The sequence below is a fragment of the Melospiza georgiana genome, chromosome 5, assembly GCF_028018845.1.
Source record: "Melospiza georgiana isolate bMelGeo1 chromosome 5, bMelGeo1.pri, whole genome shotgun sequence".
Taxonomy (NCBI): domain Eukaryota; kingdom Metazoa; phylum Chordata; class Aves; order Passeriformes; family Passerellidae; genus Melospiza; species Melospiza georgiana.
In genome coordinates, this window is record NC_080434.1 from 42,491,768 (window position 1) to 42,507,061 (window position 15,294).

The window sequence follows — 15,294 nt, forward strand, 5'->3', positions numbered from 1 at the left end:
TGAGCCCCGTGACACACAGGTGCCTTAGAAATAGGGCTATTAATAAAAGCCAGACTGCAGTAAACATCCAGGAATATCACTTGGATTTGGAATATGCCCTTAGCAGAGCTTATTAATGTATAATGTCTCCTGCTGATTTAAATGGAAGAGGAACAAGCAAAATGTTTAGCTCTAGATGCCTCTTGATCCCAGAGAAATCTTGCAAAGTCCTGCTGAGTTTCAGGAAATATGGAATGAAAATCTGAATAAGGTCTGTTTACGGCAGCCTAGTAATAATCCTGTTAGCTCTCCTGGATGTCAACACTTTAACTAAGACAAAGCCGAGAAAATAACAGAGCTGGTTTTAAAAGGTTTTTTTGGTGCAAAAGGTTAGCATTAGAAGGTGGCAACAGTCATCAGGCAAAGAGCTAAGAGCAACACCAAGCACATTCTACTCACTTTCTGGCACAGCATGCAAAAAACTCAGCTATGGTTACAAATGCTATGACTCTACCGCATCCAGCTTCCATTTAATATTTTCTGTCAATAAACACGCTCTAATGGGTTTCCTCACAAAAAAAAGACAGCATAATTCAAACAAAAAGGTTTTCCAAAACCTGTTTTTAGAAAGCAAACAGAGTAAATGCATGAAAAAGCAAAAAAGAGGAAAAAAAAAAGGAAGAACAAACAGAAGACAGTCAAAAACTTCCAGATAGCATGAGAAGGAAAATTCCAGGTATACCAGCGCCGGGGTAGGAATATTTTCCTTGGGGCTGGTTACCACGTTGGTTTTGTTGTTTATCTGTAGGTATGCAGAAAACAGAAACAGACAGGCCTTAGAACTCGCAGTAGGCACCGTATCTATATCTCTGCACACAAAATCTATAGACAGGCATCGGTATCTATAGATAGATATAGATATGGAAATAAAGAATACAGAAAGATGAACTTAGGAACTTGCAGGAACACTGACACTAACTGCAGGAGCTGGCTGGCAGCTCCTCCCCATGAGCTGCCAGAGCCCTGCACCAAGGTCTAGATAAGGGATGGATGAGTTGAGCTGAGACACTTAGCAGAGAGCCCTTAAGTAGCAGCTAAGCAGGTCTAAGAAGAATAAAGAATTAAAGTCCTAAATAGTCACTGCCATTTCATGACATGCAATGGTGTTCAGTCATTGCACTCAATAGTTCTTTATTTCTAATGAATTATCCCTACCATAAATAACATTTGAGTATTTGTAGTGCTTCAAGAATCTGTAATTTGTTTTACTGGCTGCTGATTCCACTTTGGAATAAATGTGACTGAGGCTAGAAAGAGACTTGTGCTCCTTGAGCTTTTGTGGTGCTATTTTTAGAGAAAATCATTGGCAGCTTCTCAGTGCTGGTACTGTGACTTGGAAGCACCAGGTTTCCCACTATGGTATCTGTAGCCTTACTCCAGCCATCAGCACCTCTCTGTTTAACTTTACATATAGGTCCTCACAATATCTGTTCTGCTTAGCACAGTGCTACACCTTCTGGCTTTTATCAGTACAAAATACTGATACAAATTAAACTGCTCAGCCGGAAGTTTCAAAGTATCTGATCCTTTAAATCCACTTTTTAAGATTTAACTTTCATTAATACCATGGAGTATGGGAAGAAGAGAAGTACTAAAAATAATGTAGTGAGCCACTTTTTACATGCACTAAGAAGCAAGATTCAAGTATTGTCAAACTGGTTTGAAAGATGTGTTTTTTCCTCTCTCAATAATGAGGAAAAATTATTATGTACATTTTGGTCATATCTAATTTTAACAAGGGTGGTCCAAAGCATCATGCAGAACTAGGTGTATAGATACAGATGATCTGAAAAGACTTTTAATCCAAAAAACCAAGTTCTACTGAACCTTCTAGTCTTAGTACTTAGTAGGAAGTGGGCAAAGCAAAACCAGAAATGCCTGAACTTGTTTTGTTGATGGATTTTCCTAAAAATGTAATTAACTTTATGGAATGGAAAGAAATGAAATTCCCAGACTCCATGTCCTCAGCACTTTATGATGATTATTTTACTTTGGGCCAGGCATGGCAGCTGACTTGTGGATTTTAGGAACTGAGACTGCAGCTGAAGTGAATCTTACTTAGGATATGTTTAAATTATGGAAATGTCCACAGGATTTGTAGTAATGAATTACAGACTGCACATTTACTAATTTTTAACCAGCATTTAATTAGCTTTGAAGAATATAAAGTAGTTTTGTTGGTTAATCAGGGAACATTATGTAGACACTAAATGTTATTTAATAATACTTGTGATAGATACTATTTTCCCATATAGAATTTCTTTAATTTAAAAGCAAAATTCATGATGCTCTACAGCAGGAGGGTGAGGAGCAGTTATTTTTTAAACAATGATATTTCTGCAGAAATTGTCATTAAGAGAACATATGAGTCAGTATTGAGATGTAATTGATTAAGCTCTTAGTGCCAATAAATTTCATTTGGCTTACTTAGTGCCAAATAAATTTCATTTCTCTATGCACAATTACAGCTGTAAGCGGTAGGATTGTCTGAAGTCAGGATAGGGAGAGAACAAACACCTTTGTGCATGAAGTCTTCCACGGGGACATTTAAGTATTGGCAAGTATTTTACTTGCTTTGGTATTTATGGGATTCTGAGATGGGCAGAACTTTGAACTCCTTACTCAGGAAAAAACTTTAAAGAAAATCTCACCCATTTCGGTAACTGAAAATTCTACTGGAGGTCTGTAGAAGAGTGGGAACACAAACAAAGCTGCCTGACAGCAGACTAAACCTTCCAAGCAAGACAAAAATTCCATATTGAGTCGCATAAGTACAGATTCATATTTTTGTGTCAGTGTAGTCATCGAGAGATTAGATTAAAAAGACTCTAGCAAAAAGCAAATAGACACAAAGGAAAAACATAAGGAAAGAAATGAAGATTTCACCAGATTTCATACAGTCCTATTCAGTAGCAGCTTAATACAAAAACCCAAGTGGATCCCAAATGAGTGCTCTTGGTTGAACACATAAAGAAAATCCAGTCAAAGTTCAATTCCAATTTTGCCTGAGTAAGGAGAGCAGGCTTTGGTCCATACTCCCTTGGTGAAAGCCCTATGAAAATAAACAATATTCATTACAGCTACTGCTGTAAACTGCAGGAAATCTATTCAAAACTTCTTCAGCAAGATATTGAGAATCCAACACTCATCAGGAAGAGAGAGAGAGAGAGAACGTGATTCAAAATACAGTTATTTCTTCCACGTAAACAGAACTTGGTAAAACCCTTTGAAACTTTGCAAGAAAACAGCAATAAGCTATAGACCTTTCTCTCTCATAGAAAGAGACATTAATCTAGGAACACATGGTGCATCTTGCACGTATTTTTAACACCAAAGGGAAACCACTCCAAAAGAATTACAATATTGTCACATGAAACAGTTCCTTCAAAGCTGATTTGTGCTTAACCAGTGTCCTTCTGTTGTGAAGGAGAATGTTTTATTGCTGCATCGCTTGCCAAAAGTCACTTTGAGGTGTGACAGTAGTGCAGGACAGACATACACGCACTCCAAACAGCTGGGAACAACTCTAGTATACTGATTGGCCTTTTTTCCATAGAATATGAAAATATTTTAGCAAATAAGGCCTGTATTTTGGGGCTTTACCTTTCACACACTACTTCTGTACCAAAGACTTAACGCACACCTGAGGTTTGGGATCCTGGCAATAATCACACTGCACCTTCCCAGTGCCCCTCCTTTGGATGCTGTGGCTCCTGCCACTGGAATTCTGCTTTCACCCAAGGAACAGAGGATTTACCTACAGAACTGCACGGCTGCTCACGCCTGACCAGCAGTTTTTGCTTCCCAAGGAGAGCTGGCCTCCCAGTGGAAGGTGTGGATGAGGGCCCTTTGCCTTCTCTCTGCTGGCAGCAGCAGCAGGCAGAGCCCATCCTCACGAGCACCTCAAAGGTCACATTCAAAACCACCATCAACAGCAAGAGAGGAAGTTACAGTGTTGGGGTCACGGAGCCCAAATGAACACAAGACTGGAGAGTAGGTTGAGGAGGAAGGAAAGTTATTGAGACTGTCAGCTGGGACACCTTGGGACACAGCCCTGAGCTGTGGAGCAAGCTAGCTGGGAAACTAGTGTGGGAAGGCTGGGAATTTGGCTTTTTTACTCCCGAGCATTTAGCATGGCATCTTGGGCTACAGTGACTCAATTAAAGAAATACCGTATCACTGTGTAACTTGTTTTGTGTTACATTTTACAATATTAATATTATTAGCTTTGGAAATAAGGAGGTTTTAAAAACAAAGAGAAGGCTGTTACAAGAGTACTATTTTGTTACTATTCTTATTTACTAAGAACAGCTGCATTGGCTGATGTTACATCTACTTTTTTGGCTTTTTATGTCCCCAGGTTAAAAAAAGTAAAGACTTGTTTGAAAGAATAGCTGAACAATTCACTGTGGATGGCATATAGCAACTGCAGGCTTAAAATTCACAAGGTTGTACTTTAAAGTCTTGCAGTTCTCACAGTAAGTTAACAAAGCTAAATGCAACTGCTTGATTTCTAAGTGTGAACGTTTCACAGGAGGAAAAAAAATCTGTCGATAAAGATCCTCACCATCATCTGAACACTCGAACTGGACTTCCTTTTCTGAATTGACCAGTCAGAGAGAAAGGAAAAGAAGAAAACGTGACTGGTTGGATTTGCAGTATCAATGCACGGAGTACAGTATATTTCTCTTTTGGCTTTTTTTTTTTTTTTTTTAAATACGAAAAATACAGCTACAGCTGTTGGAAGGGGTGGAAAAATGCTACAGAATATCTCAATACCAGCATCTCAACAACAGCAATGACAAAAACAGACTTCCCTTCCCCAGATGTACATTTACTCCCTTTGCTCCACATGACCATGCAGACTAACAGCAGATATATAACATGTGCTGAAAACCAAAGAACTGAATCCCAACAGGTGAAATTTAGGCAAAATTTTGGCAACAATTGTTTCCCATATTATAATTGAGATTGCGACAGAACAAATAGCATTGTAGACCTGTAGGAGGAATGACATTTAAAAAGGAAAACTGGTCAGAGAGAATGCATAAACTTTATCTATTCCACAATGAAACATGGTCAGGGTTTTCCAGCAGTGATAGAATTGTTCCAAATGTGTGCCTCTCTATGTGACTGGGACCTCCACTGCTTGGCAGGGAGAAGCAATGCAATGGTACTGTACTCATTTCTTTGTGGGTCAGGCTCGGGATTTTTTGATTGGTAAAGTGCATTTGTCAGACAGCAGGCACAAATATACTGTGAATGTGGTATTTAAACAAGTATTTATAATGTTTTGTTAAAGTAAGACATTAGGATTAAATAGAAAACTAAAATTCAGGTCAAAGACACCCTTCTGAATAAACACATAGAGCACAGAAGAATATCTTTTGAATCTTACAATGAAAGCTTGAAGCATTATAGCATTACATTAGTCTTTAAGAGTCCTCTGAGAAAAAAAACAAAATATGTTTTCTGCTGAATGGGTTTTTTTTTCTTTTTTTTTTTTTTTTTTTTCCAAGTATTTATGCAGAACTTTCATTTGTGAAGCATCTCTCCTCCTGCAGGGGTCTGGTGACGTGAGAACAGGAGCTCTAAATCATGTACGAAAGCTGCCAAAATGTTCCCTTCTTAGCAAGGTCTCTTAGTCAGGATGAGCTGATCTGAAACAGTAAACCCCTCAAGTTCTGCCAAATATAGCAAGTACATCTGGCAGAACACACCTCATGTGGAGCCAAGCCTACACGTACACTTTTGGTCTTCCACCAAATCTAACGGAAAGTCAAGGGGAAACAAAGAGGCAACAGAGCTGCACATAAACAGTGATGCCTAAAAAGCCCACCACCAAACCATTATTTACAAGTTAACTGATAATTCTGTGTCATTAATTACATAATAATTGTTCATTAAAAAAGCAAGAAAAAGCATTTTCTCCAGTAGTTTTCTATCTTCTGCTTACTTAATGCTGGCTTTTCGAGTATTTGTTTTATTTCATTTCTAAGCTTCAGCTACTAACTTGAACCACTCCAAATAGCTAGTGAGAGGCACTTACTAACAGAATCTATGAAGGAAAGAAATAGAAATAATCAATTCTAAAACCTGGCAGAAGTTACAGACAGGTGGAGACTAAGAATTTATCTTTGAAATGGAAAGCAGGTGTTGAACCTACCTTAACTCCATCCGGCTTTTTCAGTAAACTCTTGGCTGCTGTAAAGTGAAACAAATAATTTCAGTGTCAGGTGTTTCTCCTGAGGTCACCCAGCTGCGCAGCAAACCCCCAGTGCCTCCCTGCTCCAGCTATGTCCTCAGCTTTTATTTCCTCCTTTTGTTTCTCTGAGCATGGGGAATGAAATCTTTAGGAAACCACCAGTCCTTAGGATTATCAAACATCTCTTTTTCCATTGACTAAAGCTGTAGGCTGACTGTACTTCCACAAGGAGAGAGCTCCTTGGGTGGCAGAGAGGAAATGGAAGCAGGGTGAGTGTAAAAGCAGCAGCTTTGGCTATAGCCATTTCCACAACTGCAATATATTCCTATTGGATGATAGGGAGAGTTTGATAAGACTGTGAAAAGGTATTTTTCTGATGGCAGGGACTTGGACCAGGTGTCTGCAGAGCCCACTGGTATCTCAGTGATAGTACCAATATACATAATGCCCCTCTGTCATTCCCACCATGACAGCATCAGCCTCCTTCCATGAAAGGGCAGCACAGTTGCAAGGAGGAAAGGAACAATGATTTGCTAGTGAAGGGTTGTTCCGGAGGGTTGCTGCCTGTGAGGATATAATAACAAATTCTAGGCTTTGCTTCAGCTCCTAATGAAGAAAACATGCTATTTTCTGAATCATGTTGCAGACTGATCAAATTTCTTCAAAATTTCATTTGCCATAATGCTATTCATGTGCCAGACTTTAAATTCCACCACTTAAAACCAGCATCAAACAATTTGGATTTACTAAATTTGGAAGGCTAACGTGCAAACAAGCACAGCCCGGCTCTGAACCTGAAAACATTCACAGCAGAAATACATGCTGGCTGACCTATCAAATCCATATAAACTATTCACTAAAGCGTAAATGCTTCATGAATCACTGCCAAAGACTTGAAGAATAATAAATTACACAACAAGCCTGCTGTTATTGGGGTTTTATTGTTGTTTATGTCCCAATCTTCCCATCAGAAAGTGCTCCACAGCTCAGGTCAGAAGAAATTGCTGTTCTATATATAGGGGAGACAGTCCCAACATGGAGCTCCCATCGTTACTGGCATTCTTATCTTAACAAAACCCCCAAAACTCAATTGGACCTCACATGCCCAAGGCTGCTCAGGCTGGCTGAGGATATGGGAGTTACCGAGTATCTGGTTTATCTTTAAAGCTAATTCTTGTAATTGTGGCTTATTTTTGAGCTACATCTGCACTAAGTGCTCATTTTACAGCACAGAAAATGTAGAATCACCTCAGCAATTGTAAAGAAATGACTGATGTCCATTATTGTGCTGTTTACATGAAATAAACCCTGGAAAGTGAAGTCAGCTTGATGTTTCTAACTTCATTAATATATCAGCCCTCCAAGTGCAGTTCAATAACTATGGACATCAGCCAACGCTACCATGAGACCTCCCACACAGCCACATCTTACAGCTAAAATGAACAAAAATAAATTGGCCTGTATTGTGCAGCAGTACCACTGCATGCTTTCATTTAAAGAAACATAAGTGTAAATATTGAAACCGAATTGTTCTCCACATACTTTGGAGATTGGACACTCCCTGAGGCAATGTGTGCTTTCAGGACCTGAGGCAAGAGGGCCTTAGATTTTACATTACCACAAATATTGTGGGCACTCCATTACCTTCAGGAATTTATTTAGGGAAAGCAATGGGAAGGAGATATTTCTGAAACCTAAGGACACAAAACCCCAGAAGTTAATAGCTTTCAAAGCCTGCTTTACACTCTTAGCCCTTATAAAAATATGGGAAAACATAAATTAATTCTTACAGACTGCTGTACTAAATTTGTGCATGAAACTTCCGAGTTCTTTTGATGCTTGCCAAAGACTACATGTTCTATGTAAACAGGTAAATGAGAAGCAGTAAAATGGGGGCACCACAAGCAATAACACTGAGTATTTATTGTGTCCTTCAGAGTGTGCCCAGCATGAATTGCTGCACATCCCACCACTCTGCTGGGCTTGGCTGCAATGGCTTTTTAATACTATTTGGATTCATCTTTCTTTAATCACAGATACTGCACACAAATCAAATATTTCAAGAATTTGCAGGAGCAAAGCAATCAGCATAGTCTAAATTAAGCCCACAATGAGAGATTTCTTGCAACTACAAGCAAGAGCTAAAAATAAAACCTAAGGCAGTGCTACTAGGCCAGAAAGCAGACTGGAAACAAATGGTTTGTGACAGCATGGAGAAATTAAAGTGATTGAGGACAAACAGCAGCTTGGATTGAGAAGAGAAAAAAGATGTTCCTTTCACGTGCTGAGGGTCTTACCTCACAAGAAATACACATTCCACATAAAAGGAAGAAAAAAAAGGAAAGTAAAACACTTTTATAACCACATCATTATGGACAAATGACCTTCATAAGCATGTTTTGCAATGAAATACAATGAATAAAGAAACCGAAAAAATAAAACGTCATGGAGAAAAAACACAGGTGGCTATGATGTAAAACAAGAGATGTCAGGTGAAAAAACCAAAAAAAGCCAAAAACCCTTGTTTGCTTTTCATGCTGAAACACTGTTTAAAATTACTTCAGCTTTTTTGGTTCGTGGAAGTTGAATTTGATCCTTACATATACAGACAGTGACAGTTATGAAAAGGGATGAGGAATGATTTGTTTGATATTTAACAGTAATTCATTTTTACAAAAAGGACAGCCTACAGCCTTCCCACTTTGAAATTAATTGGGAGACACTGGAATTCATTAAGCACTAACTCAAGGTAATTTAGATGAATGTGGTCCTCTGTGTAAGGTGTGTACTAAAGAAGGGAACTTAACTAAGAAAGAAACTGTATTTCAAGTACTATGCAAATTGAACAAGTTGTTCTTGCATTTGTGATTATGTAATGTTTTTGGATGAGTCAGTGCTTATTATTATTCGAAACATGCCCACAGCACTATCATGTTTTTGTCTGTACAGTAATTTATGTTACACTCCAATAGCTACATCACAGAGTAGGAGGATATATAAAATTACTGATTTTTAAATCTGGTGTTCTATTTCACTATTCACTGGAAATCTCAAATGGCAAAACGAAAAATTCAACACAGCATCAATATTCTGGCAATCCTACTACTTTGGACAATTCTAACTCTGCTAAGAGCAATTTTAGCTTTTGCTATTAGAGTTTGTTTGGTGTAAGATTTAAATCTCCAGAGCCATCAGGACAAAACTGTTTCATGAAGAGGAAAGAACTCTTCTTACACCAGCTAGGCACTGCTGGGCATTAGAAAGAAAATGGGGACTCATGTTACTACATTTCCTACCCCTTAGCAAAGCAATAAAGAGATGAATGTGTACTAATGATATTTTTAATACAGGATGCAACAGAATCATGGAATGGCTTTTCACATATATGAAAATATATAAGCTCTAAATGTTGTTTGGTGATACTTGTGCATGTGGAGCTATATGCATAACTTTCAATTTGCCTGCACCAAAATAGGCATGAAAATGCTGCCTGTCTTTGACAGGTAACAATCAAAAAGCAGGGAAGGAGCTCAAATTCTACAGAAAATTCAGACTGTCACCTGTAAGAGAATTTCTTTGGCCCAAAGAGATTAAATTCTTGTTTGCTTCATCACAGGAAATAACATGACATATATTACACCTAGACACTCCTGAATGAGTCCTAATTAGACCTCAGCCTTCACAGACATTAAAATATAAAGACTGCATCAATCTGGAGCTCAATGAACATACCTGAGAAATTTCTGGTAGCCAGCATTGTTGTCAAAATGGCCCCCTGTGTACACACACATTTTCTCAAATTAGCATCACACATGTGTAAAACTCCTAATGCCAACACAACAAAAAGGAAAATAAACGAGTAAATGGCACTAATTACTGAATTAACCCTGAGAGAATGGATTATCTGTGCACTTCCTCTCATATGCCATGTCATGAGTGCATAAATCATAATTTAATCTTAATTACACACCTATCAGCAATCTTCATATCCAAATATTTGCCAACTGTCAGTATGTAATGCACAAGCCAGGAGTATTCAGAGGCTCAGCAATTATTCAAAATACAGAGATTAACATGAAGGAGACTTTACTATTGTTCTTAGATTCTTTTTTTTTAGGGAGGAATAGGAGCTTATTTGTAATGTACACATTAGACAAGTTCACATCTGCAAAGTTATCATATCTGGCCAAGAAAAAACAAAGCATAATTCAGAAGAATAACCTTAAGGATTTTCCTTCAAGAGCATACCTTTAGTTTGTGTAAATACAGAGGATTATTATAGTTCTGAATTATAAAAGAAAAGCCAAATTCTATTCACTTTCATGGAAATTTTAAGATCTTCAAGCCAAAAGCTGATCTTCTATCAACAGGTCATTTAATAATAATATCTAGAAAAACTCTGCACAGAGACCATTTGTTTTGCACAAGCAAAAGTTTTCTTTCTTACCTTTAGTTTTCTTCTTGCATTGAATTTCTTCAAGCAATCTACAGTCTCTTGTCTGTGCATCATAGAGGCAACAGTAGAACGTTGCTGAGAGAAGAAGAAAATATTTATTTTAAGGCACCCAGCCAGCTGTTTATGGCTTGTTTACTCTACAACACATATATTACAACCCATGGTCCCCACCTTGGGCCTTTAATTTCTACCTTGTCTGACTAACCCATTGTGTTCCTTTTACTCAGTCTTTTCCATGTGTAAAGTCCACTTGAAAAGTCTTGGCGTGGAATATACTGAGAACAGAGAAAAGTCCTGGATCCAGGAAGAGCCAGGCAGCCTCTGCTACCTGCAAATTGACTTTTCACAAGTCCCATAACTCCCTCCCTGCACATTTCATGTTTATCTGAATGACTTCAGGGAAATGAAGATGCAAAGCATTATCTAACTCAAAGTTACTTTCCTGCACTCTCTTCTCACTGAGAATTTAAAATAACACTCTAATTTTTGCAGGGAACATTCTGCACAACACAGTCAAGGCAAAGAAGACAAATTTGCAAAAATCTTACCCCAAGCTGAGATCTCTATAAATACAGACCACTATTGATCATATCTGTGTAAATTATAATTTAACGATTTATAGTTACACAGCTGCATGAACAAGAACAGAAGTTCCTCTCTAAACACATTCAGTACTTCATGCTGAAGCAAACCATAAACTGATTTGTCTGCCAAGTGATCACTGAACATGTGGAAACTACTTACACAGATCCATGGATGCTTTAGTGCTTCTGATGCTGTGATACGTTTTGCTGGGTTGATGGTGAGCATTTTATTGATAAGGTCTTTTGCTTCAGGAGTCACTGTGTCCCATTCTGGTGAGGGGAACTTCAGAAAAAAATACACACATATGTATATTGTCTTGTACAATCTTTACACAATTTTACCTAAGGGATCCACTGCTGGATTCAACAGCTTAAAAATTATAAGGCTCTGCCTTTACCTCATCATAATTTATAAACAACCATCATCTTGTCTGTTTAACATAATATGATTAGATAATGTTGCAGAATTCATATGCCACCACCTCATCAGTTCTTAGGTTTTCCCTCTAGAAAACAATTACAAATAACTGAACAGACAGAGTATGGTACATACATCATAAGCACCAGCCTTGATCTGCTGGTAAAGCCTGTGCTGGTCTTCATCCCAGAAGGGAGGGTATCCCACCAGGAGGATGTACAGAATGACTCCTGCAGAAAATTCACACCAGTGTTAAGGAAGAAACTGCAGAAATGAATTTTGCACCAAACAACCATGTAAAACAAAAGGCTTGTGAGCATCATCCCAGCCACTGGGATGGGAGAAATACAGCCCCTTCAGGCTGGGGAAAACAGTACAAGTGGGGTTGACAAGGTAACCTCCTATGGAAAACATGGGCAATAATGACCATTTGACAACATCAGATTAGGAACATTGGAAATGTTTATCTAGCTGTAGAAATAACATTCCATGATTCTGGATGTTCTAGGAAAATGCATTCTTTACTTATGGCTTTATCATGGCTTATACTGGTGTCTGAAATATTCTGTTATAACTATTCTCATGCAAAGCAAATTTGGGAAACTGGAATTCCTCTGTATTTGGTCAATAGGAAATTGAAAAGACCACCTGCTAGTCTGACACAGATGATGCCCTCTGACTGAAGAAAAGTGTTTTCATAGTAAACCACACACTAAGTGTGGGTAGAAGTGAAATAAGGAAACCAGCCCCTGTTCTCAGCTGGAGAGCTGCCACTTGCCAGTGCCTCAGAAGGCAGTTTTGAGAAGTGCATGATAAAGCAATTGCTTTGTCCTCCAGTTCAGAAAACATTTAATGTTGTGGTTTATACCTGCAGATGGGGTATATTGGTCAGACTGAATTTTAGGCTCCTTGTGAACCAAAACTAAATGTCCAGCTCACAGTATGAACTGGTGTGTTTACTAACTAATGAGGCACCATACACCTGCAGCTATTCTTTGAATACTCTTTCAAAGTGTGTTGTGCAGACATGGCCAAGAATGCCATGATAACAGAACTTAGTAAATAATTTTTTTTAAAAAGAAGCTTGTAGGGTAACAAAATTCCAATGACCTCTGCTAGAAATTAATACTGAATTTTATTAAAAACCTATTTTCTGATGCACAGTATCATGTACCCTGGATATAATTTCTGACCCTTAAGATCTTTTACAGTGAATATGACTTTCAGAACAACTTCTTACCACATGCCCACATATCCACAGGTTTTCCATAAGGATCTTTTCGTAACACCTCTGGAGAAAGGTATCCTGGAGTACCAGCAAAGCCTGTCAAAAGGCAAGGCAACTCTGGTCAAAACCTGTATGTGCTCTGCAAAAAGTAAGCAGAGGGGCAGCTACTATACCCTATATGTAAGTAGATATATGTATGTATGTAGGCACTGTACCCTATTTGTAAGTAGATATAGGTTGCACAAAATTAGAGCTACATCTAATCTGATCTTTCCACTGCAGAACTCATTTCTGCCAAGTCATTCCACTTCTGGAAACCTCTTAAGAAAAGTTTACAGGAAGCATCTCTGAAGCAATCTGGCCTTTAAAATTTATATGTTCTTCATCCTTTATTCATTACCAGCAGTGCTGCCTCTCTGAGCAGAACTGCAAAAAGTAGGTATAAACATTACTTTTCTTAGAACAGTGTAACAGATAAAAACTTAATGACCATTAACAGTCTGCACCATTTCAGTGAGTACTCTGCTCTGGCCTAAAATAAATGCTTGGGAATTCCTGAGAGGTGAGAATTTGGTGGCTTTCATGAAGGACCACATGCCATTTGTGCACTATCACCCTGGATTCCACAAAACTCATGAGAGACAGTGGTAACATATAAAGTGTACAGCTACAGAAAAAAAAGAAGCCTTTGCCCTGCAGTCACCAATTACTTGGGAGTGGGAGGAGGAAATGAAGGAACACATTTTGTAAATTCTACTGAGAAAAGAGCTAAAATATGGTCATGAAAAATAAGCTTGTTTTTTGCAGGCTCCTGATATGGAAACTATGAATTGTTAAGGAGTACTATCACACAGGAAACACATCTTAAGCTCCTTAGAGAAGCTGAAAAATAGATGTTCTAAGTAGCTTTAAATAGAGTGCTGTTTCATATCTCTTCTTGGGTGCAGTGCTCATTTGAAAGGGGAAGCAAAGTCATCTTGAGTTTAAAACTTACCACAGCTCAATGAACATTACTATGCAAGATTTGAAAATAAACTCTAAAGCAAAAATAAGTATAGTACTTAGCTAACCTTATCTCTCAATGAAGAAACCAAACAGATCTAAACTGAAATAACTGGTACAGTTTTAGTACACAGAACCACAGAATGGTTTGGATTGAAAGGACCTTAAAAATCATCTTGTTCCAACCCCCTGCGATGGGCAGGGACACCTCCCACTATCCCAGGTTGCTCCAAACCTTGTCCCTGGCCTTGGACACTTCCAGGGATGGGGCAGCAACAGCTGCTCTGGGCAACCTGTGCCAGGGCCTCACCAGCCTCACAGGGAACAATTTGTTCCTATTATCTGATCCAAACCTACTCTCCTTCAGTTTCAAGTGATTCTTACTTGTCCTGTCACTACATCCTCTAGTAAAATAATCTCTCCTCAGTATTCTGAGTGGTTTAGAGTAGCACACACAGAAGGGTACACAGCCCTGATTTCAGTTTAAAAAAAACAAACAAAAACACAAGGAAGCAGGTTCAAACAGAAAAGAGACCACCACACCAGAGGACTACACCAGAATAAAGAGAAAAAAAAAAAGAGAAAAAAAAAAGAAGAGCATACTGATGCAGAGCTATAATTAGAAAGAGAGCACACCACGAGTCATATATCAGGTTATTTTGTAACTGCTCAGAGGGACCCCCAAACAAGTGTGTACTTTTCAGAAAAGTTTTGCTGCTTGTAGTAACTCCATTAGCTAAAGCAATTTGCAAAGCTGGAAACTGCGACTGTGCAGTGCCTGGAAGAGATTGCAATCCGTAACTCGTATGATTTCTCCAAGCGTCCAGAGGACCAAGACAAAATCCAAGACAAAATCTGTACTCTGTTGAGCTCAACCAGCCCAACACCTCCCCAGTACATTAAGCACCTGCTAAAGAGGGTGGCAGGTTTCAACTAAACCCTGTCAGGCTTTCGACAAATAGGCAAGGAACAAGTTTGCTTTGCAAACGCGCAAACCAGGAAAGTATTCCCTGTATCCAAACACAGTTTGAAAGTATTCCCTGCATTCAAACACAGAGTTCAAGCCAGTTTCCTGCTGAGGCATGGTTCAAACCGAAAAGAGACCACCACACCAGAATAAAGAGAAAAAAAAGAGAAAAAATAAAGAAGAGCATACTGATGCAGAGCTATAATTAGAAAGAGAGCACACCATGAGTCACTAAGTGCTGCAGAATCCAGTAGAAAGCAGAAAAATCTTATGAAAGAAAGTGAGAAAAGATCCAAATGCCCAGTCCACTGGAGTTCATGTTCTGCCCTGCTAATGCACTCCTAAAGCTGAAGTCAGGCACTCAGACCACTCTGGAAACGTTCTGCAGAGCAAGT

General features: G+C 38.6%; 1 protein-coding gene across 17 annotated transcripts in view; it reads right to left on the minus strand.

Annotated features, from left to right (window-relative positions):
- Positions 1–15,294, minus strand: part of CAMK2D (calcium/calmodulin dependent protein kinase II delta) — a 120,062-nt gene that overhangs the window by 22,154 nt on the left and 82,614 nt on the right. For 4 of the 17 annotated variants that reach the window (XM_058024646.1, XM_058024642.1, XM_058024645.1 and 1 more), the window contains exons 8-13: positions 12,943–13,026; positions 11,838–11,932; positions 11,445–11,567; positions 10,692–10,775; positions 9,977–10,019; positions 6,206–6,240 (exon numbers count right to left, since the gene is read on the minus strand). In XM_058024646.1, the coding sequence (XP_057880629.1) occupies positions 6,206–6,240; positions 9,977–10,019; positions 10,692–10,775; positions 11,445–11,567; positions 11,838–11,932; positions 12,943–13,026 (464 nt within the window). Of the gene's footprint in view, positions 1–721; positions 782–4,606; positions 4,640–6,205; positions 6,244–9,976; positions 10,020–10,691; positions 10,776–11,444; positions 11,568–11,837; positions 11,933–12,942; positions 13,027–15,294 lie in introns of all 17 variants that reach the window. The other 13 variants (XM_058024644.1, XM_058024640.1, XM_058024643.1 and 10 more) reach the window with 5 other exon arrangements.